The following is a 27,950-nucleotide window of genomic DNA, read 5'->3' as shown; positions in this document are numbered from 1 at the left end:
GTATGGACCGGCGTCACGGATTTATGTGATTCGTTAACCTTTCGATTAATCCCAATGGTAAGATCCTCACCGGATATCAAAATCTTGTTGTTGTAACCCACCACACCGGTCTTAATTCTAAGATTCATGTCGCTGGGTATCATATAAATACCCCGACCGACGGAATAATCAACCTTACTTGATGCGTAGTTTAGAGTATCCTGATAACGCTTAATGTCCTCCTGAATATCGACCCTACGGTTAACAATGTCCTCAAGGTTATTCAAAAAAACTTTTTGGGCGGTCAGAGCACTTGAATCATTACCGAGGATGGAGGATCGCGCTGAGGCTTGAGAACTAAGAACAAGATATGCATAGGCCCTGACACTGCTCGAGATCTTCACAAGGCCCGTTTTCGTAAATCCATCGGATTTTTCCACAATCCACCGCGTCATGGAGTCGTTTGTGAAATAACTTAACCCCGGAGTTGGATATTCTTTACGTCTTTTTTGATATGAGCTGAAAAAGTTCTGACCCCTGTATTTCATGGGGTTGGGATCAACCCCATAATCGCTGCAGATTTTTAGAAACTCCTCATTTGAATAGGGATTGTCGTATCGATTGAAGCTATCCTCAAAGGGCAGAGGTATCTGCAAGCGCTTAATGATTCGCCTAATGTGATAATACACATGGAAGCGATATATCGACCTGACCATGGATCTACCATCCTTCAGGTGTTCGGAGCTGACTCCGCAGGCACTTGAAGCGCACCAGGTGGCGAAATTGAGCTGGGTTTGCCACAGTCTAAAAGGTTGCTCATTCCACACGTTCATGCGTTGCGCGTTTTCACCAAGTTCATAATTGGTAAAAATGTTAGGAAAGGAAGCGGGGAAGGATCCGCTTTCGGACACAATAATGGCCTGTTTGTACAGATCCCTGGCGCCCAATATTTGAAGATACGTCCCTCCATTTGGCTTATATGTCGCGTTCGGGTTATATTTGAAAATGTCATCCATTCTTTGATTTAAATATATTCACAATCTCTAATATAATAATGTATATTACAATAAAAGACGTAAATAGCGAGAAGAAAATCTATCTGCATCGTCCGATCGACAACTCGCATGGCACAAAGGAGGTTGCGATCGTGGAGGCGTTTTCGGACAATATCATTTATCAAGTAATAGCTCCAATAAGTGTACTCTTAGCCAATGCAATCGGTACACTGCATTTACCCAAGGGTAAGTACTACACCGGGAGGGAGTTGGATTCACTCGTAGGGGGTGATGTGAAATCAACACCACTGGTCAGAAACCCTGATTTGAAGAAATATAATAATATAGAGGGCGTAACGGAACTACATTTTCACCTTAATGAATTGGATAATTCATCAAATCTTGAAGATGGTGAATACAGCAGCACGCTGATGACACACCATATATCTGAGCATGGTAATGCTTTTACGCATGTTGAACCTAAAAACCCGCAATATAAGAAACTAAAGAACGGTTTGCTTCAATCACTCACCATAGGAGTCACGGGTCAAGATGGTAAGGTATTGGGAGTAAAAGGTACGCCGCTGTTTGGTGGTCCGCCGAAAACAGTTACACTGCACATAAGGGACGCGGCGAATACATATAGCCGACATTAACCGAATTAAAGTAAAATAAAATAAAAGTAATATGGAATAGCATGGAATACGGGAAAAAGTTAAACCCAGAGCGTTCACTTAGAACCGCACATGGTGTAAAAGGAACGCATCAAAAAGTAATTGTCACTCACAACCCAAGTGAGATTGATCAGAACCAGTTACTCCTGATTAGGTTCCCTAATTTAGGTAACGATGATGTCATTGTTCCTGGTACTTCGAAAATAAGTTTCGACGTTGAACTCGAGTCAAAAGTCGACACGAAGAGAACATTGGTCTCTAACATAGGGAGGGCAATTGTTTAAAAGCTAGCTATCAAGTTCGAGGGTACCGAGATTCTGAGCATTGATGACTTTGATCTTTTCGGGTGCTACAGAGATTTATGGCTAACCAAGTCCGAAAAAAGAAATGCAATAAGACAAGGTATCATCTTTGATGAAGGGTGTACAGAAAACTGTATGAAACTGAGAGTTGGAGCCGCCGACAAGGACGCATCGGAGGTCGCGGACAAAGCAATCCATGATGCATATGGTAATAAGTTCACCATACCACTGGATTTCGAAATGTTGGATAGCACGATCCCATATTATCAGGCCGGACTAGGTAATAGGCTGTGTTATGAGATAACATTCAACAATTACGATAGGGTAGTACTATCAACACCGGCCAAACCCTCGGGAGCATCCGCGGCACCGGCGCCGGACGCCAAATATAAAATATCCAACATATCTCTGGAATATGAGATTGTGACACAACCCACGCTCGCCAGATTCATCTCAAATGAGTATGAAAAGATGGCCGTGCTCTATGATAGATTTCTGAGACATAGACAAATTAGGGTGGATAAGTCGGACACAACGTGGAATTGGTCGTTCAATACACCGTGCAAGTCTCTGAAGGGTATATTGGTTCTGTTTGAGGAAGAGAAACCCTACAAACGAGATACAGGTAAGTTCTACAATCCCAAGATCAAAAAGGTATCCGCCATAGTTGAGGGTAAGCCTAACCAACTTTTCGCTCAGGGGATGCAGCCGTTTGAGCATTATGGTGAAATATGCAAGTATTTCGCAGAGGGCAAGCAAAAGGACAGCAACGCCGGTGTTATACAGAAACATCTGCAACTACATGATGTGAAGGTCGCGGACTACCTAACCACGAAATATGCTCTATGGCTGGATTTCAGAACCATAGATGAAAACTCACTGCATGGGACCGGCCGACGGATTGAAAATGCGAGCGAGGGCATCACACTGCAAGTTGAAAAGACGGCCGAAACCGCGGGATCCTTAAACGCCTACATATATCTAATCATGGATGCTCAATTAAATATTCAAAACGGTGAAATTATGGATGTACTATATTAAGATGGACTACATGAAAGATCCTCACACGGCATTATTCGTCGGTCCCACGGGCTGCGGAAAATCCCAACGCGTTGTAAAACTGCTAGAGAGCGTGTACTACAACCACTTCGATTTCATTGTGATTATATGTCCAACATTAAGATGGAACAAGACATATATGGGGAGTAACTGGTTCTGGAGGGATAGATATGTGATTCTAATTGAGCCCATGGGCATGTTGTATGAATGGATCCAAAAGATGACGGATTTCTGTGCCGGATACAAAACATTATTCCTGATCGACGACATCATCGCGGATGAGAAACTGGACAAAAAGAGGCAACCGCTTCTGGAGCTGGCCATCAGCGGTCGACATCGAAACCACTCCATGTGGCTACTCACACAATCATACACCGCGATACCGAAGAACTTACGAAGGCAGGCAAAAATGTTATATGTGTGGTATCCGAAGGACAGGGATGATCTCGCAACCATCCACAAAGAGAATGATGTCATTGAATCGTCGGAGATCCAGAAGGTCAAGGAAAGGCTGAAAGATGGCAAATATACACATTTAGTCATGAGGATGGAATCTCCACGAACTCACGTGATTTGCTAGAATGGGCATTTTTTGTTACAAGACTCTTGTAACAAATCTATAGGAAAAACTACAGTACTATCCTACAATACCATGATAGAATATATAAATTTCATATTACTGGTGACAGCTGTAGTGCTATTGCTGGTATTGGTTAGTTTTTGCCTTTTTTGTATTAAAAAATACCTATCGCTATTGAAAATGGCTGAAACAGCAATTGACAACCTAATTTTTATCGATGAACGGGATGACCAGGATGATGGGAAGAGACAGAAATTGCTCGAGTGCGTGCTGACCGGAAATAGTATCCTGTATCTGGGGAAGATGTATACGGAGGCGGGGATCCAGAAGCTCGGGAATAATGAGGTGGATAAACTTTTCGCCATATACGAGGCTAAACTGTCAGGTCAAATGGTAAAGTCTCTGGGGGAGTCAATAATCCACATGTACTCCCTGGGTGCCTGTGCGGCTCTGGGCATAAAAAATCAAAAGGCTCTGAGTGATGACCTGGAGAATGATCCGTTCCTAAACTCGGCACTCCAAAGGTTCACATGTGATCTATATTATAAGTTCGGATCACTACTATCACCAATCAGCGTAGGTTTAATAACGGGTAGGCATTATATCGCGGGAAAAAATTTAAACAATATCGATACGGATACTAAAGATGTCGGATACTCCGGTTCAGGTGACAACGAAGAATCCTAAAAAGGTTGAGGCTGGTAAGAGGGTGGCCGAATTCAACCGCAAACAGAGGGAAGACTATAAAAGATTGCTCATGGCACAGAAGGAGATACAGTCGGCACCTCAGACACAAACCCCGCCGGCACCTCAGACACACTCAGCACCTCAGACACAGTTGGAGGATCCTAAGGATATTGTCATTGATGATTCTGTGACAGATGGCCCTAAACACGGTGTAGTGAACTACACAATAATGGGTGGTGGTGTGATAGTTATGCTACTAATTGGAGCGTTGGTGGTCTATAAAAATAAGGACAAAAATATTAAGGTGAAGGGTACCCCACCAAGTAACTCAGGTAATAAAAAAACTATGAGAATAAGTAAGCTTGAAATGGAATAAAGGGATAATATCGCGATACTATAATCTTGAAGTAAATATAAGACATGGATAAGAAAAGTATAGTCAACGATATTTATAAGGCATCGGTCGTATGCGTTTTCGCTGTAGGCTATTCAATGCTCGGGAAAAAGGTATTAAAAATGACACCACCCTCAATTCAGAAGTTTGACCTGGAAGATACCGGAAAGCTTGTAGCCATAGTCGCCGCAAGTGAAATGACAAGAGAATATCTAGTTAAGCAAAAAATTATACCTGAAACTATAAATATATAATGTTGCGAATACTGGAATGGTTGGTCTGGGTTTTATGCCAGCGCAAGAAAGTTGAGAGGATTTTACCCAAGGTGGAATACATCGATACCGAGGTCATAGACGACTCTGATGTCATAGCCTCCGAGGCTATCGCATTAAAATAACGCCACCATATTATATCGGATTATATAAACATGGCTTCAATTGCAATGATGTTGGGAGGTGCCTTCGCGAACGCTTTGGCCTTCACCGGATCAAGCTACCTCTTTTCAAGTTTATCCAAGGATAGGATAGATAAGGAACGGAAGCGGCATGATCTAGCCATAGAACAACTGCAGAAGGCTCAGGTTATATGGCAACGTAAAAGACAGGAGAGGGTGGACTTTATAAATAAGCAGCTCAGACTTGAGAAGAAGGCCGAGGGTAAATTCACGGAGCTGGATGACGCGATGCGGGAATATAAAAAAGTATTTGGAGGGTCACCTCTCACAGATATTCCGCGCAAGCCCGTATTGAGCGACTTTTATACACCCAGCAATGGTCAGCATGAGAGGGAATTGGCATTTATCGCGCTAAGCATGATCGGTGTCGGAGGTGCCGTGTGGTATTTCGAAAAATAGTACCATGTCGCGGGTATTATGTTACATGACACATGTAACATATATTCCAGATCCGCTAACGCTTTGTTACCATGTAGGTGTATATCAGACCTCCGATTCCGACTATCAAAGCCCACAGGTTTTGACTCAACCAACCTACCGCTTCCTTTGCTCTATTTAGGATCCACGATACGATGGAACCGATTATACCCGGTAGGGACGCAGCTGCGGCACCGGCCAATCTACCCAGGAGAGATCCCAGAGCGCTCAGCTTGTTCTTTATCCATTCCCGCGCACCACCGCCACCGTCCTTGGCATGCTTTTTTGTGGTGGATGTCGACTGTCCTCCACCGCCGGGTGTCAAAGTTTCAACCAAAAGCCCGATAACCATCCCGAACGCCGTTAGTACACTGACAATGGTGATACCCTGTTCACGGAATAGCGTTCGTATCTTTTCACCCAATGTTGTATCTTTGCTAAGCACCTTGGCGATTGTCTCCTTTATGCTTTTTATCTGGGTGTTAAGTTCGCCCTTGAGGATATTGATGGCAGACTGGTGGGCCTCCAACTCATCGTTTAGCTTTTCCAACCTCTCGGCCACCTGCTCCCTCTGTTCATCCGTGTATGAAGGATCTTCCAACTCCTTCAACTTATTTCGTTCCTTCTCGATCTTGTTCTCGATCTGAACCTTTTTGGCGGTCGAGAGTTGGAGACTCCCGCGGATCCGCTGCACCGAATTATCCAATCCGCGAATATCACCCGCGGGATATTCGGCTCTCAGTGTGCCATCATCGACCAGCGAGACCAGATCCTCAGCACTGTTCACCACATCTCCGGACATGGTTTCTAATTCTATATCCGTCGCATTCTCTATTTTATCCGGTGACGGTAGTCTCTCTTCCATTTTGTTTAGTCTGGCGATCTGTCCGGGAGTTATACTACCTTTCGGTATATCGAACCCCAAACTGCGCAGCCTTTTCTTGCCCAGTAGATCTGCAATGACGCCGATGGACTTTAGAGATCTATCACGTGTCAGCGGTCTGTCATAACCCTTGTAGTATAATTCACCTTCACGATACTCAAACAGATCAGTATGTATCACGCTCGGGTTCTCGTTTGGATATTTAGTTAATAGCACCTTATAGAGTGATTCAACCCGTTCATGCAAAACTCTAGCGCGTTGAGTGGTTCCTCCACCGAATGATGTCTCCTTTTCATCAGGTGTGTGTATCTGCACACGCGTGCGCTCCATCGGTACCAGAGGTGTGGAGTCATCGGTACCCTCGTCGGGTTGGTCGTGGTCACCAAACGGATCAATATCAATGTCCGCCATTATTTTATTTAGAGGATAGTTTTTTCCTAATATAATAGAAATGGCAGAGAGTTCTAGTACCAGAGAAGAATTGTTTAAAACAGATATATGCAATTCCCAACTTGAGGAGCTGGTGAAATTGCGGGGCAAGTTCCAAGACATCGAGAAGGAACGCTGGAGATCTCTGATCATATGGTCGATTCTGGAAGGATTATCCGGAACCGCGGCCATTGCCGGCTCGATAGCGACCGCGGTGACCATTATTAGAAATTTAGGCGGTCCCCGTGGGAATTACATGCGGAATTCTGGCATGTGTCTATTGGGTTCGGCTTCCTATGCAGTTACCTCCAAATATGTTGGGACATATCGGGAGAAACTTGACAAATTAAGAGCCGCGCATCGCGTTGTACAAAATGCAATCGATGTGTTCGATAAAACGCTACCCTGGAACACTCGGGACATCTGTAGAGCAGATTTTGAGAGTTTGTGTGATACTTATCATGGAACCCTCAAGGATCTGGATAAACTGGATATAGGTTATTTAGAGTAAAGTTTTTTTTCTTTGTAGTAACCAATGGCAGAGATTTATCCGAAGCTACCCACGGCTCCCGAGTATTCGAGCGAGCAGGACAAGTTTAATACTAATACCGTGAACTCTCAACTTGGGGAGCTTAGAAAATTACGTGATAAGTTCAATACAAAATATGAGAAATATAACAAGACGCTGCACAGACTGGTGCTTTTAAATGCCAGCGCCACGGCCCTAACCGTCGCTTCGGGCATAGGTTCGGTGGTAACCGGTGCCACGCTCGTCGGAATCCCCGCTTCCGTCGGATTGGGAGCCGTAGCACTGTCGGGAACCATTTTCACGGGCTCCGTCATGGCCCTGATTAAAAGATATCGGAGCAAACTTGACAAGGTCATGAAATTATATGATGTTGCGACGTCCGCCATCGCCGTGTTTGAAAACTCCGTCTCGCGGGCTCTGAATAATGATGACATTAGTCACATTGAATTTCAAACCCTGAGCGGTATATACTACGAAGCTCTGGACAAGATGACGAAAACCGACAGAAAGATGGAGAGCGAAACTCGCAGCCAGTTTGAAAAAAGTCTAATGGACGAGGTTCAAAGCCTCAGAAGGACCGTAAATCAAGGTTAGTGATGTGTGCATGTACACCGCTCGCATATTTCGTGTGGTACGATAAAAATTAATATGTAGGGCGGTTTGTGACATTATGTGGCGCGATCGTCCCCCAAGACTGAGCCATAGCGGCCCTATCTGCCGACCGCCCTGCGCGATCCTCGGCACAATCATCTTTACCAGAAACAGGTAAAGATATCGCCCCCCTTTTCACCAACCTTGCACATAATCAGGAGGTAAATCTGTATCTTCAGGTATTAACATCAATTCCTCTTTTACAAAAGCCCGTCCGGGTCCGTCTTGAACATAGTACATTACACGGTTACCAGGTTGCGCTATTACCTCACGCAATCTATATGTGTTTTTCGACCATATTCTATCGGTTGCCCGTCTCCGCCCATCATCATGCTCTTCACCAGGTTGTAGTAGATATCTATACAGGCCATCCTTAGGTAATTCTACTTCAGGTGGATAGCTCTCTTGATTAACCAGAGGCACCTCTTTCATTATAATAGCATCTTTTGGCTTCATATCAATCATCTGCGTCTTTGTATCGTTTAGCCTATCAATCAGTTTATACAGATGCTTAACCCATGTAGATGATACCTTTTCCGAATCATTCAGTTCTTGAGCATCTTGTATTTTGAATAAATTTTCGGCAAGTATCTTGTTCAACGCCTCAACAAAAGCTGTGTGCGTATGCTTATATTTTGTAGTCGCCCTTTTAATTTCAACCTTATGCTTCTCCAACAGCTTTGTCACATCTGCCTTGAATTCTGAACCGTTATCACATTGGAAAGTTTTCGGATAAGTTAATGGTCCTGCCTTGTAGATGTCCTCAATCATAGCGGCAACCTCTTTGGCTTTCTTAGTCCTCAAAGGTCGGGCTACCTTGTATCTGGAAGCAGCATCGATTCCCGACAAAATGTACTTATATTTATTACCATACAGTATGTCACCGGGCATGTACAATAAATCGAATTGATGTAAATCATTAGTGGTGGTAACTTCATAATGTGGTCTTTCAACATGTTTTGGAGCGGGTAAATGTACTTGCCAAAATGCTTGCTTTGATAGCCACTTCTTAATCTCCTTTGGCCCGAAGCCGAATACTCTTAAGCTCTGAACAGCCTTTTGTCCTTTCCATAAATTTTGAGGTTGATAGTAAGTCTCTTGAAGTTTTGACATGTTTTATTTATGCACACCTTTATTTATCTCCTTTTTTGTTATGATGTGGTACGATAAAAGTGCTTAAAAGTTTTTACATGTATATGTATATGCCATAATATGTCGGACATGAATACCACACCGGACTACAAATTGATGAAACTGCGAGAGTTGCAAGAGGTTGCTAAAGCTCGTGGGGTGAAGTATATTTATGGAATGAGAAAGGCTAAACTGGTTGAGGTGATTGAGAAGAATGATCTCGACCCATCCTACACCATCGATCCGGATACCAAGCGGGAATGGTATGGATACTGTTCAAGGTGGAGGGTGAACAACAGGGAGGCGTATCTGAAATGTCAAAAACGTTATAACGATAAGAGACCTAAGTGATTGGGTATTTTTTTGTTACTCAGACGAGTAACAAATGTTGGTGGGTGGGTACCCATGGTGTACCGGTCACGACCCTCTAGGTGTTGGTGGGTGGGTACCCATGGTCTAACCGGTCATGGCCCTCAAGGTGTTGGTGGGTGTCTTGCGAACGAAGCCCCTCACGATCCTCCACCCCGGTCATGGCCCTCAAGGTGTTGGTGGGTGTCTTGCGAACGAAGCCCCTCACGATCCTCCACCCCGGTTTACGATTTATAAAAACGGCTTAAAGATCCACAGATCGTATATCACAACCGGGCATGACTTCGAGAAATACAGTTTCCGAATTAATACATCTCGCTAGAGAAAAATCCTCTAGAGAACGCGGCCTACATCATGGCTACTTAAGGCTCAGAAAGGCCGATCTGATCGAATTTTTGAGACCAACTACCGTTTCAGCACCGGTTAGACCGGTACCCGTGCCGAGACCCGTACCGGCACCGAGACCCTCGAGATCCGGTAGTGAACAACCGGGCATGACTTCGAGAAATACAGTTTCCGAATTAATACATCTCGCTAGAGAAAAATCCTCTAGAGAACGCGGCCTACATCATGGCTACTTAAGGCTCAGAAAGGCCGATCTGATCGAATTTTTGAGACCAACTACCGTTTCAGCACCGGTTAGACCGGTACCCGTGCCGAGACCCGCCAGACCAGTACCAGCGCCGAGACCCGTACCGGCACCGAGACCCTCGAGATCCGGTAGTGAACAACCGGGAGGCATATCTAAGACCTAAGTGATTGGGCATTTTTGTTACTCGGACGGGTAACAAATGTGATTCACGACCCTCGAGGTGCCAATGGGTGGGTACCCATGGTGTATCGATGTATGTATCACAAAGCGTGTTTTACTACAATTTAGCATGGTGGTTGCCCCACAAACCAGGACACTCACGACCCCCCAACACGGTTTACGATTTATAAAATGGCTTAAAGATCCACAGATCGTATATCACCTTAAAGATCCACATATCGTATATCACCTTAAAGATCCACAGATCGTATATCATACGCAAGCATGACTTCGAGAAATACCTTTGCTGAATTAAGAAAACTCGCTAAGGAACGCAGCCTACCTGGCTACGCAAAGCTCAGAAAGGCCGATCTGATCAAATTATTGAGACCAACTACCGTGTCAGCACCGGTTAGACCGGTACCCGTGCCGAGACCCACTAGACCCGTACCCGTGCCGAGACCCGCCAGACCAGTACCAGCGCCGAGACCCGTACCGGCACCGAGACCCTCGAGATCCGTACCCGTGCCGAGACTCTACAGCCCTTTACCAACATCTAGACCCACCATACATGTACCACCTACATCAATCAAATCTCTGGGGAGTTTTCTAGGATCCGATGGATCTGTACCCATACCAACACCGAGACCGGGACCTAGACCATTTAGATCTGGCTCTGACATGGATATTTTTGAGCAGGAAGAAATGGCTAAAACCAGACCTATAGTGAAAAGCAAGTTGATTGAATGGAGAGACTGGTTGACGAAACATGTACCTAAGGCTATTAAGGATAAAACAACAAAAGCTTTCAAAGCCATGAAGGATAAGATCATGGGTTTGTATAAAAAGGGCAGTGGAGAGGAAGAGGTGGAAGAGGTGAAAGAGGAAAACCCCTATACCCCCATTGAAGAAGCTTTTGTAGGTTCATACAAACGTTTCAAGATAAACTCGGATGGTAAGAAGAGGAATGTCAAGGTCTTTCTCAAACAGCTTAAGCCTATCGTTAAGAGGTTGATGAAGGAAGTGCTCAGGCAGAAGAAGTCGCTGAAGACTCAGGCTACACTGTGGGTGAAATGGGTAAAGGAGGACACCGGCTCGACCGATGCCCCACGTGTATATGTTGACAAAGCGTTCAATAGCTATATTGAGGTATTACATTCCAACGATGACATTTCCGATGTGATCCTCCGTATGACTAATAAAATAATCGAGCAGATTGAGAACCCCGCGCTTCCGGCCAGCGGATTCACAATCGAGAGGATCCTACATATGCATGTGGACTTTCACAAACTAAAATTAACCAGAGGTAGTTCTTACCTACCAGTACCGGAGAACTTCAGCGGAAAGCGATCCGTGATTAACCCTCATAACGAGGATGATGAATGTTTCAGATGGGCTGTTATCGCTGCTCTCAATCATGATAAGATCGATAATCACCCTGAACGAATCTCAATCCTTAAGAAGCATGATAAGTATAATTGGGATGGTATAACTTTCCCAATGGCGCTAAACAAGATAAATCTCTTTGAGAGGAGGAACCCCGATGTCGCTGTGCATGTTTTGACGAAAGATGACATAGAGGGTGTCTATATGTGTCGAAAGTCGAAGCATCTTGACCGGGATGAGACGGTTGTTTTGTTTTTACTGTGTGAAGGGGATAAGAGGCACTATATCGCTGTTAAGAACCTGAGTGGTGTCCTGAGCAAGGTTAACTCAAAGCATAAGAATAAAGAACATTATTGCTTGAATTGTCTTTCCGGTTTCCCGAGTGAGATGAAAAGGGATGAGCACTTTGAGTATTGCAAGGATAATGATGCTGCTAAGGTTCAACTCCCCAAAGAGGGTACCACTCTAACCTTCAGCGATGGTAAGTTTCAGCTCAAGGTCCCATTCATCATGTATGCTGATTTCGAGGCTTTTACACAAGAATTGCCGGAGGATGAGAGAAAAGGCGGATCATCAACCGAGAAAGTCGGTAAGCATGTCCCAACCGGATTCTGTTGTTATAGTAAATATGCTCATGGTGACGTTCCCAACCCTCTTAATCTTTATCGCGGTGAGGACTGTGTTACGCGTTTTGTGGATCATGTGGTTTCCGAGGCGGAAAGGTTATATAACATGTTTCCTCAGAAAGAAATGGATCCACTGACGGATGAGGAGCGTGACGGTTTCAATATAGCCGAGGTGTGCCACATTTGCATGAAGGAATTTGATGACAAGGATGACATCAAGGTTAGGGATCACTGTCATTTCACCGGTAAGTTTCGTGGAGCCGCTCATCAGGGGTGTAATCTGCGGTATAAGGTACCTAATTATATCCCGGTTGTCTTCCACAATCTGAGCGGATATGATGCGCATTTATTCATTAAGGAGCTTGCAAGGAAGTACGGAGAGGATGGTATGGATGTAATCGCAGAGAATAAGGAGAAATATATCTCTTTCTCGACCGATGTTAAGGTTGGTGAATACATCGACAAAAATGGTGAGACTAAGGACAGGAAGATAAAGCTGAGATTCATCGATTCATTTAGATTTATGTCAAGCGGCCTAAGCTCTCTGGCTGACAACCTATCAGATGATCAGTGCAAAAACCTTCGAAAATTCTTCAATGGTGACGAATTCAACATAATGAGAAGGAAGGGTGTATACCCATATGAGTATGTTAACTCATTCGATAGGTTTAATGAAACTGAGCTCCCGTCAAAGGATGATTTCTACAGCAAGCTGAACATGAGTCACATCAGTGATGCCGATTATGCACATGCCCAGAAGGTGTGGAAGGACATGAAGGTTGGGAATATGGGCATTTATCACGACATCTATCTCAAGACAGATGTTCTATTGCTCGCTGATGTGTTTGAGACATTCAGAGAGACGTGTTCCAGATACTACGAACTAGATCCCGCGCATTTCTACACAACTCCTGGATTAACCTGGCAAGCATGTCTGAAAAAGACCAAGGTTAGTCTAGATCTATTGTCGGATATGGAGATGGTCATGTTCATTGAGAGTGGTATTAGGGGTGGATTGTGTCAGGCTGTCCACCGCCACGCCAAGGCCAACAATAAGTATATGGGTGACTTGTACAATCCACCTGATGGCTCTGACATGGATATTTTTGAGCGGCAGGAAATGGCTAAAACCAGACCTATAGTGAAAACAAAAATGAGATACTTGAGGTACTGGATAATGAAACATGCACCTAGGACGATCAGGCTGAAAATCAGTAAAGCCTACAGAGCCATGAAGGACAAGGTCATGAGTTTGTATGAAAAGTCATGTTGGGGACCAACCACACCGAAAGAGGGGAAACAATATACCACCAAAGCCACCAAGGTCGGGAGGAAGGTCAGGAGGAAGGAGGTTAATAGCTATCTTCAGTACCTAGATGCAAACAATTTGTACGGCTGGGCCATGATTCAGAAGATGCCGACCGGGGGGTTTGAGTGGGTTGATGACACGGTTTCTGATTTCTCATCCGAACTGATTTCGCAATTAGCTGAGGAAGATGGTGAAGAGGGGTACATCCTTGAGGTCGATGTGAGCTATCCGCGGGAGCTTCATGATTCTCATAGCGACCTTCCTTTCATGCCCGAGAGGAAGGAGATTAATGGCGTCGAGAAGCTGACGCCATGTCTTTCTGGTAAGACGAAATATATCACTCATATCCGTGCGCTTGCTCAAGCGTTGAAGCATGGTCTTGTTCTTGAGAAGGTTCATAGGGTCTTGAGATTTAATCAGAGTGCGTGGCTGAAGTCATACATCGACTTCAATACACGGCTGCGCACGGAGTCGAAGAATGACTTTGAGAAGGACTTTTTCAAGCTGATGAACAATTCGTTCTTTGGTAAGACAATGGAGAATCAGCGTAAACACAAAGATATACGCTTGGCTACGAAGAAGGAACAGTATGAGAAGCTGGTGATGAAGCCCAACTTCAAGGGTAGCACATGGTTCTCAGAAACACTGATGGGTGTTGAAATGTCCAAGATAAAGATCAAAATGAATAAGCCGATATACCTGGGACTGGCAATTCTCGACATGTCCAAGATGATTATGTACGAGTTTCACTATGATTACATGAAGCCGAAATATGGTGATGACGTGAAACTGTGTTACATGGATACTGATTCATTCGTATACCACATCAAAACCAACGACTTTTACAAAGATATCGCCGATGATGTGTCTGCTAGATTTGACACATCGGGGTATGATAAGGAAGATGGTAGACCTCTACCATTAGGTTTGAATAAAAAGATCATTGGGCTGATGAAGGACGAGTTGGGTGGTAAGGTGATGACCGAGTTTGTGGCTCTAAGAGCGAAGACGTACGCATACAAACAGCTATGTGGTAGGGAGGATAAGAGGTGCAAGGGGGTCAAGAAGTGTGTGGTAAGGAAGACCATAGGTTTCGATGATTATAAGAGATGCCTGTTGGAGGGTGAAAATGTTTACAGAGAACAGATGACCTTCAGATCGATTAAGCACGATGTCCACACGATAAAAACAAATAAACTCGCGCTCAATGCGGATGATGATAAGCGCATAATTTTGGATGATGGTATTACCACACTGGCAAGAGGACATTATAGACACACATAACACTATAAATTATAAGGCACGACAGATGAGGGTGGGTAGGGACCCATGGGGAGGGGAGAGGGCCCGGGGGACACGGCGGGGGTTGGGGGGTTGGGGCGGATCCGGACATTCGTAGGTGCTAACGGATTTTATAGACTCTTCTATCGTTGATTTGACGTGGATGGCCTATAATTTGACGTGGAATGGTAAAGTGCCAACGGGGTCTGTCCTAACATCCGCCTTTTCCTATCTCTACAGTTTAGCTATATCGCTCATTTATTCTATCAGGATTTGCATCGTGAGGCCGGTGAACGTGACATTTTTCTCATGGTGATATACGTTCGTCAGCATGAACTCTAGGTGATCGGTTGAACCCTTCAGTGGAAGGTAAACAGGGGTATCAAAGCTCCAGGTCAACATATCCCCACAGACGTTCAATTCTTTGGTGGGAAGCAAGACCAGAATTTTGGACTTTTTGCCATCAAGCAGGCAGTCGTCTTCGTCCAACTGTGGACAAACGAGTCTAAACCTATGGTAAATATCGGTCATATAATAGGCAACATAGTCGCCCTTCATATAATACTTCTTACTAGGATCATATGGCAGCCCTAACAGCTTTTTTAATTGCCGATTCATCACCACCGAGTACCCGTCACTGACACGGAGCCTACAATAGCCATTTTTCAGTACGAAGAGTTTAATCTTATCTTCTGCCTGGCTATTCACAATAACCGCAATATCTTTTATTCTGTATAAACCACTCAGGATCTCGATCCCGGTCACCCTCTGGTCCGGCCCCCACCTTACGTATAGTAAACTCTGTATTACCATACAAATTTAGCCATCCAGGTCGAATACTGATGGATTTCAGAACTATACGAGTGTCCTGTCCCAGGTAGTCATCGAATATAGTAGGTTTATCGCTATCAGTGATGTACAGTTGTTTCATTTGTTTCAAAACAAAAGATGAACATATACCAATACTACCCCAAGGCAAAGTACAAATCCAACAGGGGGGAATAGCCACTTGGTGTAAACAACTTGGAACATGAGGACCTCTACGTGTCTAAGGAGTCTCGTATCTCTGTGGTATTCCCCGAGTTTACCAAGTATGCCATAAAAGTTCTAACAACCTACCTTGATGACCCTGTTCAACTTGTTTGGAAAGGGCAGGCGAGGAATACTGGAACATTCATTTTTGCCGCCCATTGTGCGACCACGGCATTAGGCATATGTGCCAAGCACATGACGGGTTCGGTACCCCTTATGAACTCTATTTTTAAATTCCACGTCTATTACCACATGCGTCGTACTCTGCCAAGAATGAAGGCACCCATGCCTTACGATGATGGCTTCTCACAGTATAAAAACCCATACTCGAGCTCCGGGAATGCACAGGTATGCCGCGAGTGCGGTGCAGATGCTAATGCCCTGTATAAATTCAAGACAGTCATGTCGTCGTTGACAAATGGTAGATGGTGGCCGCAGGTTGATGGGGATGACCAAGCTAAGCCAGAGTATCCGGGTTTACGTGGTTCTATTGCTGGAGTCCCAGGCAGGTGCCAAAGCATTCCTTCTAGGGACCGGTGCGGACAACTACATGACAAGGCAAATTCTAGTACAGAAATTTGAGGCTACGGTAGAACGTCAGGAAAATGTAAGCCATGGCATCACCGAATTCCAAAAAGTACTGCAGTATGCCCGGACCCCAGTGAACTTTGCCGTCATGCATGGTGTGTATATGCTGCCATCCAATATGAACTTGCGCATAGGCAAAATTGTCGGGTACAATAATATTATTTTGATTGCACCAGCCAACACAATCATTGGCATCCGACTTGACTTGAATAACAAGCCACTTATAAGGCATGCCACACCTATACATACCATACCACCTACACCCCCAAAGCATGCTACCAGCCATTTGGCATCTTCCAAATCACCCCCAGGCATACAGCACCTATTACACCTCCCATACGTACCCCCGATATACAGGTTATACCACCTCCCAAATATGTCACGCCCCATGTACCTGAACAAGCCCCACAAAATCAACACAAGGATACCAAGGCCGCATTAATAACGACGGGGGTCGGCCTCATCATCGCTTACATCTGGTTGAAATAAGCCTATTATCTCACGTATAGCACGACAAGCCCGGCAGCTCCCGCGATGGCCATGTACAGATGTTTTACCGCATATTTCACGATGGTTGACGATACCCTCAGAAAGAACGAGACTACCGTACCGATAATCCCGGGTAACGCAACACCTGCCTTGCCTGCCAAATATTTGAGAAAGTTTCCAAGTCTTTCAAGTTGCTTTTGTACGAACAAACTTTTTCACCGCCAGCCGCAGCACTTCTTCCTACAGCACCCCCGGCGCTTCCCCCCGTAACGGAGAGTACAATGGTGCTTTTCAGTAGATCAATAGCAGAGACGATACTCGCAATGGTTATCCCCTGCTCTTTGAAGAGTATCCTAAGCTTCTCCAGCAGAGTTGTGTTATCTCCAGCGATTTTCAAGAGCGTGTCTTTGATATGTCTGAGTTGGGGGTATTTGTCGGTGGATAGTATACCATGTGCTTCCCCTATGGTCTTCTTTTTATCATTCAAATCTTTAATCTCTTTCTTCGCCTTTTCTATTTCCCTTTCAAGATTAGCTTGTTGTCCTTCGTCCGCCCCAACCTTCTGATTCTCAAGTTCTTTTACCCTGCCCTCTGCCTTGTTAATCTCGCTGTCGTATAGGATCATCTTGTTTTTCAGGCTTTTCAAGTTACCCCTCTTAACGTCTGAAGCTCGAGGTCAAGTCCCCTTCTTTCACGTGGGGTGATGCCACCCTCAACGGGCCCGGCAAACGAAGTGTCTTGTATAAGGCTCTCCGTGGCATCTACAAATTCACCGATCTCCTCTAACGATTTCATCTCAATATGTCCGGCTCGGCCTCCTCCTCTATTTTATTATACCTTTTCAATAGATTCTGGGCCCTGAATTTACCACCTTTCTTGGGTGTAACATAGTCGACAAAACCCAGGGCTTGCAGGCGATTACTACCTAGCAAGGTTTGTATCTGACCAACGGTTTTTAGGCTACCATCTTGATTTGTAACCACTATTTCCTTGAACGTTTTCTTACCCTTCGCTATCTCCTTAACGATTAGTTGATTCCCTTTGTCTTCCCTGAAGGCATCATAATACCTCGCATTAGGCTTTAACCTCAATTTTTCCTTAAGACGATCGTAAAGGTCATCGATCTTTGATTTTAGTAGTTTTTGCCTCTGCCCCGAAAGCGTATCCCCCTGCTGTTGTTCTGTTGAAGGCCCCGACGTTCTAGGGAGTTTTGGCGTTCCAGGGAGTTTTGACGTAGTATCATCGGATTTATCCGGATGGCCCCCATCCTCCTCGTCATCATCAATATCAATGTCAGGTACTTTTCCCGCAAGAAGTAGGGTCAATTAGTTGGCATCTTTATTTAAAGATTTCCTTACATAATAAATATGAGTGCATTTGGAACGACGCTAGACCCATATGCAGAGTTGAAGCAACTCTTTGGTATTAAGGGTCGAAAACAAAGGGTTCAGATAAGCCACATACCTTCAACCATCAACCAGAACGAGGATCTGTATGTGGATATGCCCAATATGCCTGGGAATGATGTCATCTTTCCGGGGTCCATCAAACTCAGTAACATTGCCAAAAGCCTGGTACGAAACCTACGTATCACTTTGAATGGTAACCAAATTTAGAACATAGGTGACCACAATACCCTGGCGGTCTATAGGGACCTCTGGCTGCCAAAATTTAAAAGGGACAACAACCTTATTCTGCAAGGCATCAATCCCAACGACGGGACCATCAGGGCCCTGCAGGTCAGTGCCAGCAATCACGTTGGGACCGATGAAGAAAAGGCGATCGTTGCGGCGTATGGTAACACCTTCTGCATTCCATTGGGAAAAATGTTTGAGCTGACGAGAGATTTACCCTTTTATGCAGCGGGTTTATACGACCGCCTCCAATTCGTTATAAATTTTGCGTCCTACGGCGACGTCATCAAGGATGCCGGGACAGCAGCCACGGTGTCCACGGCAACCAAGGCGGCCGATGCCACCTATAAGATTAGCAACATTAGGCTAGAATTTGACAAGATTACCCATGCAGGCCTGGCAAGCGCCATGATGTCGAGGTATGCAAGATTGGCCCTGCCATATGAACGCATACTCCGTAGCAAGGTTATCACCATGAAAAAGGCCGACACCTCATACAATTTACAGATTGATACCCCCTCGAAGTCCTTTAAGGGTATATTGCTACTCTTCATAGACCATAGAGAAAGTGAAGGCTTACGCTGGGGTTAACGAGGTGTTCTATAACCCCAAGATTGAGAAGATTAACGTCACTGTCGAGGGGGAGCCTAATGAGTTGTACTCTTATGCTATGCTTCCCAAGAGCAGATTGTGAAACTCTTTGGTAGTCACGACTCGAACGTCACGATTGGGCAATTTTTCAATGAAAGTTATGCACTCTTTATCGAATTCAGGGCTAGCCCGGACCATGGATTGCATGGTAGAGGAAGGCCCCTGCAAAGGCTGAGCGATGGGATTACCCTACATATCACCAACAAAGCCGATGGAACCGGGGATTTCAGAGCTTACGTCTACTCCTTACAGGATGCCCAGCTGAATGTCTTGGACGGTAGGTTCCATTCTGTGAAATATTAAATGACCACAATTTGTGCTTGTCCCTAAGGGCAAACACAAATCAATATGGAAAGCAAGAACTGTTCAAAATGTGAAAAAGTGTTGGCCCTAGATGCGTTTAGGGTTCCAAAAAAAATGGTCAAACTACAAAGACATGCATCAAATGCGTGGATAAGGCGAAACTGCAGCGTGCCAAAATCAAGTGCCCCCATCAAAGGGTGAGATCCAAGTGTAAAGAGTGTGGCAGTAGTCAAATATGTAAACATGAAAGGATAAGATCTCAGTGTAAAGACTGCAGGGGTGGAAGCATTTTCCACCATCAAAGACAGAGATCCACTTGTAAGGAGTGCGGGGGAAGTGAAATATGCCCCCATGGAAAACCGAGATGCCAATGTAGGGAGTGTGGCGGTAGTCAAATATGCCCCCATCAAAGGCAGAGGGCCTATTGCAAAGACTGCAAGGGCAGTCAGATTTGTTCCCATCAAAGGGTGAGGTCCAAGTGTAAGGAGTGTAATGGAAGTCAAATATGTAAACATGAAAGGATAAGATCTTGGTATAAAGATTGCAGGGGTGCAAGCATTTGCCCCCATCAAAGGGTGAGATCCACCTGTAAAGAATGTAAGGGTGGAAGCATATGCCAGCATGAAAGGAGGAGATCCATCTGTAAAGAGTGCGGGGGAAGTCAAATATGCCCCCATCAAAGGATAAAATATCAATGCAAAGACTGCAAGAAGAGTAAACAATAAATGGCAACGATTGCTGTTGCGGGTGCACGGTAGGTATAGACCACAATTTGTGCTTGTCCCTAGGGGCAAACACAAATCAATATGGGGGAACCAAGAGCTGTCAAAAATGTAAGCACTTTTTATCTTTGGGCAATTTTAGGATCAAGGGGAATAGTCAAGAAACAAACTGGAGCATCAAATGCCTCGACGTTAACGGGGCGTCAAAAAAACGCAATAGGTGTCCGCATCAAAGACAAAAATCAATGTGTAAGGACTGTGGGGGTGAAGGTATATGTGAACATGAAAGGATAAGATCCACCTGTAAGGGCTGTAAGGATAATCAGATTTGCCCTCACCAAAGGGTGAGATGGCAGTGTAAGGAATGCGGGGGTAATGGTATTTGCAAACATCAAAGGCGAAGATCAATATGTAAAGAATGCAGGGGCGGGAACATATTCCATCATGAAAAATATAAGCTCCATTGCCTCATTTGCGATCCTGCCGGACATCTCGCCAATGTTGTACGCAGCCGGAACCACAAGTCTCTAACGAAAAACAAGGAGCTCAGCTCCCGGGAATATATCGGTTGCGACATGGCTACGCTGCGGACCCATATCGAAGCCCAGTTTTCCGAGGGGATGACCTGGGACCATTATGGTAGGGGATGCACATTGATCATAAGGTACCGATTAAATATAGGGAAAATGGTGATTCCCCACCGCTTGACGAGGTGGGGAAAAGACTACACTATGCCAACACTAAACCTATATTGGCAAGCGAAAATATAGCCAAGGGTAACCGATATATCTCAGCATAAAGACACATGGCGACAATAGCTGTTATTATTGCAGGTGCGGCGATCAACGCCCTAGCCTTCTCCGGAACGAATTATCTATTTTCTAGGCTATCAGAGCACGGGGAAGCCGAGAGAAAAAGGCATGACCAGGCGATAGAAAGGCTTAACGAGGCCCAGGTCCAGTGGATCAGGGATAGACAAAAAAAACTCGATTGGTTCAACGAAGAACGAGAAAGGCAAATACAAGCCGGCAAAAGTCTGAGGGAACTCGATGACAATATGTATAAATTCTATATCGCCTCGGATAAAAAAGCCCCACAGTTGAAGGATTTCTCTACCCCTTCAAAAACCCAACAAGATGGTGAGTTAACGTTCGTCCTTGGCTCCTTATCCATATTGGGGTTCGTGGCATATAAATACCTATAGGAACGTTTTTTAACATGTATATAATAAAGACATGTCAAAAACGCACGTTGTTACAGAGGAAGAGGCGGAAAAGCTAAGCGATATCTACTATACACCGGAACATCTCTGGGTCGGGCTAAGGGTTATCAAACTCCTTACGAAGGAGAGCGGCCTCTCCAAAAAGAAGGCAATTCATTGGCTATCCAGGCAGCTGCTCTGGCTCAGGCATATTCGAGGTCCTAAAAGGATCGATTATCCGCATTTCACCATTACGACACCGAATGAGATGCACCAATTCGATCTACTGTACATGCCTCACAATAGGGTATATGGAAACACCTATAAATGTATCCTGATAGGCATTGATGTAGCCTCGAAATATAAGGTAGCAAAGCCGTTGCGCACCAAAAAAGCTAGCGAGGTCGCGGATATGTTGAACGACATTTACAAAGCAGGACCCTTAAAATACCCCAAGATTTTTCCGTGTGAAAATAGTTCTGAGTTCAAATCGGATGTGACGAAGCTCCTGGGGGGCAAAGGGGTTGAGATTAAGCGGGCCACCACTAAATATCACCATACGTTCACGGCCTTCGTGGAAAGCTACAATAAGGTACTTGCGGAAAAACTCTTTAAGCCTCAAGATGCGCAGGAGTTGGTCTCCGGGGAGACTAGTACCATTTGGGTGAAACACCTATATACTATCGCAAAAAGCCTCAACAATACCAAGACTGCCATGATCGAGATGAAGCCTAACAAGGCGATCAAGCTCAAAGATGTCCCACTTGCAAAAGGTCAGCAATATCCAGAAGAGAACCCCCTGCCCAAGGATGGGCTGTACTTGTACCTCCTACAACCCGTAGAGGAGCATGGTGACTCTAAAAGACGCGCCACTGACGCCTTTTACAGCAAACATACTTACAGGTTGGATCGTATTGTGACGGGTAGTCGTATTTTATACTACCTAAAAGACGGTCCTGATCGCAGCTTCGTGTCAGAAAAACTCATGCAGGTACCAGAGGATGTTCAGGTACCACCGGAGGTTATCAAAGAATGGTAATATGCTTTCACGAGTTCCTCTAGGTCATCCAAAGCTATTTTGTCATCCTCGTCATTCCCATCATCCTCGTCATCTTCATTTGGATCTCTCACATAGTCCTTGGGATGTTGGCTGTAGAACGGGTACCCATAGACGATGCCTTTGATGACATTAGGCTCATTCTCCAAATCAATATCGACTAGACGTCTATCTGCTATCGGATATTCGAGTATTTTGCTTATTGTTTCTATATCAGCCAAATCTGATAGCTTCAAATCCCTATCCTTGACGATCTGGTAGCAGAATGCCCCTTAGTTGTTCTCTTTAGCCGCAACGATATAGAGTTCTAGACGTTCAATATCATCCTCGAGATCATCATCGATCTCGTTTCTCGCAAATATTGCCCATGATTTTTCGCCTGATACTACCCTGTGTAAAAGATCATCGTCCGTGGGGTATTCAAAACCTTCGTAGTATGAGGAGGCATCGTTACGGGACCCTCAAATGCAGATTTTTTATGGGTGTAATATTTAATGAGATTTGCCTCAATGAACCAAATCTTTATACATAACTTTGCATAGCTGAGCGAGTTTGTTTTCATTTCTCTCCATACGCAGACAAACAAACAGAAAAACTGCTTGCATATTGCCCTTGATTGTTATTTAAATGTATAAACATACAATCATGTTACTTAGGCTGCTGTTTACTTGAAATTTAAGCAATTTAGCTATGCGTATTTCACTGAATTGGTTAGCTAGCAAGCACTGGGTTGCAAAACTTGTAGCAAGGGAAACTTGAGCTCTAAAATGTGCAATTTTATGAAACATAATTTTGGTCCAAAATCCCCAAAATAATTCCTCAAAACATTATTCCCCAAACATTTTTTTCTACAAGGTAGAACAGAATACTTTAATATAGTACAATACTGTTGGAAAAGTTGTTTACCAAAAGTTTCCAAATTATTAAGGCAGTGAGTAAGACATGATTCAATTAATTGAATCAACAAAATCACATGTGGACTTGTCAATTTCAATTTTCAAAGCTGTATAACGCTTTTGATTAAATTTCTGCATTATTAACGTTTTAAACATAAAACCTTGTTTTATGGTGTTTGTGTAGTATAATGTGTGCTTGTTAAGTAAAAACTAAAAAAGCTGTATGACCTTTTAAAAAAATGTCATTTTGAAAAAAAAAGCAGAAATTATCTGTGAATGGGTGGCTTTTGGAGAATGTTAAGGCCACAAAATGTAAATGCAAAGAAGAATCCTAAGGTAAACACTTTTTGAAGCCATTTTTTATCCACATGTAAGGTTTTTCTTTTTTGACTTCATAGCAGTTGCTAAATATAACTGCAAGCAGTGAGTTCACAATATATATACAAATTCAGTTTCAGTTAACCATTGTTTAAATAAATTTTGTGATATTTTATCTTGATGGATACGTCTTCAGTATTTGCCACCAACAATATCTAGCTGTCCTGTTGGCAGAAAAATCTAAGGACACACAAGATGTTTCACAAAACAAATTGGTCAATGCTACAGATCGTGGTGGCATATGGAAGGTTAAAAGGAAGTGGCTTTGATATTTAAATCTGCTGAAGAACTTTTTGGTTCATACACGAGAAAAAGCTGCAGCAACATTTACAGTAAAGAAATAGTTTTTTGTTTGATGAAGAAATTTGATGTGAAGTCTACTTTCAACAAATTCTTCAGCTTTGCACTGGGTCGTTGAAAAAAGAAATTTCTTTGAACTTGTTAGAAGATCTGCTCATGTTGTATGACAGAGCGAGGACTTTTTCCTATGTCAAAGATAACCAGCAGTTACAAAAAATAGCATCTGATGCTGAGAAATTAAAATCACTGCGAGTTGAAAATCCTCGCTGGTTCAAGGTCATTGATAAAATGGCTATCACATAAAAACAGCTATTTTTATAGCTACACATTTATTAAAAATCATTATGATGCTTGCATAGCTAGTGAGCTAGCTGTAGTTTGCTATCTTAAATTTCCGATGTTCTCACAAACTTTTTAAATGTACAACATATACTATATTTTTAAAACAATTGTTGCTAGCATGAATATGATCATAACTATGTTCAGGTCAAATTCTGAGAAAGTCATAAAGAATCAAGCAATACTTGCTCCTTCTTCAACTAAGTTTATATGTTATGATTGAAAAAAACCTTCGCTGCCAATTCATTTAAATATGCTATGGGTTACTACTTCATTAAAAAATATCATCCAACTGTAATCAGGAAAATTTCTGTTAAGTAGGAAATTAAATATGATTTGTCTTCTAATACCAAAACCGAAGAGATGCTCGACAATATTTTTCGAAAAAAAACATAGATATATTTTCAAACGAAATAAATTTTACACCCCCGTATCCATTTCAACGTCTGAGGCCGTTTTTAAGTGACTGAAAATTCCGCTATGGCGAGAGGCTACTTACAATGAAGATAAAAAAACACGGGAAAATGGCTGTACATAAAACCCCCGTAGCCCAACATTCTTACAGTGATAGTTATTATCTCTCTGATAATTAGCCGATCTGTTTCGAAAACTAATTAAAAACAAACCTTAGCTTTCATATTTGCATTTTGACAAAGAGCAAACTGCAAGTAAACCGAATGGGGATGTTTGTGTAAATTCTAGCTAGCTGAAAGATATTTGTAAAAGGTAATAACTTACTGTTAAGTAAATCCACCTTATACCCAAGGTAAATATATTTACTGTGAAGGAAAGCTGGAGCTATGTAGCTAGTAGCTAGTTTTCTACCAAATAATAAAGTTTTCAAGAACGTGTGGCTATAAAAATAACCGTTTTGTTTGAGTGTTGTTACTTCTTCAGTGTTTCCTCTTTTTTCTTCATGGTACAGGTTCATCGCTAAAATCAACTACGGCATAGTCTTATATATTAATTCCCTTGCGTGAGTAAAACTGTGAGTCCACGACACGGAAATCACGGGTCACTTTCTTATGACGTGGTTGTACGCTAAAATTTAACTAAAAAGATTAGGGATGTACTTCATAGAAATCGCACATAAGCTGTAAATATATAACCCGCTGCTAATAACGATATAAATATATATACCCTTATGCCAAAAAACTTTATGTTAGCATATATATATAGGTATCGCTACATATGAAACGGTATTAGATATTTACAAAGCATACGGACTGTTAAATGAAGTTCCCAGCATAAAACGGAAGTTGTGTTTACGAAAAAGATGGCTGTTCTTTTTGAGTATTCTCTACTCTTTCATTCAAAATAAATCTTTAAAAAAACATTTGAAGAAGAGCATGGTTTTATAAATTAATCATAGCAATGTTCTGTAAGGTTTTTTCATGTTTTATTTTCAGTTTTGATTATATTATTGATGCCAGACATGTTTTATAGCTAGCATCATAAAAAGCCAACCACCACCAACAACTAGCTAGCTAGAAATATATATATATATATATATATATATGTAGCCATGTTCTTTATACCTAGCTAAGTCTCCAGTTTATATTTAAGTGACTAGCTATTAGCTGCTGTAGCTAGCTAATGCTAGCTTTAAACTAAAGATTCCCAGTATATATATTCCCACAAAACCCATCAAACGTTATTAACCCTGAAGATTTTAAACATTTTCCTGTTTTTTTTTTGGTTTGCGAAGTTCTTTTCCTCCAAATATTCTGAAATAAAGTTCAGACTTATTTTTAAAATGTAAATTTAATTTGTTTCAAATTGTGGTTTTGACATTTTCATGTAAGAATTTGTGGGCAAAAACCTTAATCAGCATGCTAAAAGAACTGATTTTTCTTAATTTAGAATTACTAAACACAACCATTTTCTTACATTTAGTGTAAACTTTTGTGCGTATGGCTTATATTTAATACACCAAAAGAGCTACTTTGTTGATTTCAATTTTATACTCTTTGTAAGCTATTTTTTTCTTCTTTTTGACATTTTGAATTAACTTATTGCTGTAGAAGGCATATAATATACATGCATATAAAAAAATGGAATTTTGCAAATTTCTGTTTTACCACTCAATTTTTACATTTTATAAGTTATTTGGAACAGAATGGTATGAAATAGACCAAAATACCTGATCTTAGTTGTTTTTAATTTACAGGCTGTGTCTGTGAAACTTTAAGGGGAACATTTGGTGGAAGACAATGGCATGACATATACTGATAGAACTGATTTTTGTTGTGTTAGATGTTATATCTGAACCTTTTTGACATTTTATGTTAATTTTGCGAGAAAGGACTATATATATATACACAGAAGAAGAATTCAATTTTACACCTTGCAAGCTTTGTTTTTCTATATTTTGTATAAATTCTTACTGGGGAGGACTCCGTGCAATATATCGAAATGACTGATCCTTCTCGATTTAAATTTGATGTGTTCTAAATCGTATATAGTTTTGGAAATTTTGTGTAAGATTTAATGGGTAAGGGCTAGATGCAATATGTCAAAAAAACTTTTTTTGTTGAATCAGAAGCACTCCCTACAACCATTCTTTTTTTTACAGTTTGTGAAGCTTTTGTGAGGAAAGAGTGTATGCAATATTATCGAAATAACTGATTTTTGTTGCAAACTGTCTTTCTTAGGCATTTTAGCTTAAAATATTGTTTTAGAGGGCATATGCAGTAGATATATGTACCGAAATAATTGAATTTTGCAAACTTTGATTTTGTCGTTACCTCTCATTTTTTACATTTTGATTAAACTTTTGTGGGAGACCGTCGGTATGCGAAGGACCAAAATAAGAGATTTTAGTATTATTTAGAATTTGTATTTTGTGTTGCAAAATTGGTGCAAAAATTGACATAAAATGAACTTATATACAGATTGATTGCTGTTGTTTAACATGACTCATTATGACTTTATATATATATTTTATGAAAATTTGTGACAGAATACTATGTGAGATTTGAAATTTTGTTTGCTTTATTGATGGTAAAACAGCATGCAAATTGCTAAAAGGACTTTATTAATTTTAGATTTAAACACCGTTTTTTGTTGGCATTTTGTCTAAAGTTTGGTGAGGAGGGACCATATGCAATATATCAAAAAACGTTTTATTGCAATATAATTTAACCTTGCAATCCCTTTGTAACACCTTAGATAAAAATTTCTACTTAGGCAAAATTTATTGTTTATTTTTCGCATTTTGTGTCAACCTTTGGCAGGGTTTGCAATAAACTAGCTGATTTTAACATATACAATGAGAGAGATTTGTGTTTGACATTGATCAGCTTTTTTGTATATATGTGGCGTTTTGAGTGGTTTAAATTTTATGGGTGAGATGTATGTTGAAATGCTTTTAAAAACTTTTTTCCGAATAATTTTCGCATTTGTCAGATGGTCAGAGCAAGTAATTTTAGTAGATTTAGATTTTAAATGTCACATATATACTGCAGTGGTTGA

At 42.4% G+C, this 27,950-nt stretch overlaps 1 protein-coding gene across 1 annotated transcript; it reads left to right on the top strand.

Moving 5' to 3' along the window:
* The first annotated feature begins 20,316 nt into the window (after positions 1-20,316).
* On the top strand, positions 20,317-21,090 carry LOC130625833 (uncharacterized). The gene has a single exon (XM_057440947.1). The coding sequence runs from the start codon at positions 20,551-20,553 to the stop codon at positions 21,073-21,075; it is 525 nt and encodes a 174-aa protein (XP_057296930.1). The 5' UTR covers positions 20,317-20,550; the 3' UTR covers positions 21,076-21,090.
* The last annotated feature ends 6,860 nt before the right edge of the window (positions 21,091-27,950 follow it).

The sequence above is a fragment of the Hydractinia symbiolongicarpus genome, chromosome 14 (assembly GCF_029227915.1).
Source record: "Hydractinia symbiolongicarpus strain clone_291-10 chromosome 14, HSymV2.1, whole genome shotgun sequence".
In the NCBI taxonomy this organism is placed as follows: Eukaryota; Metazoa; Cnidaria; class Hydrozoa; order Anthoathecata; family Hydractiniidae; genus Hydractinia; species Hydractinia symbiolongicarpus.
Note: the sequence above shows the minus strand (reverse complement) of the source record. Positions and strands in the feature narration are given on the sequence as shown.

Bases quoted from the DNA above. Each gene is read 5' to 3' on its own strand.
- LOC130625833 (XM_057440947.1), top strand. From the start codon at position 20,551: ATGTGTAAGGACTGTGGGGGTGAAGGTATATGTGAACATGAAAGGATA.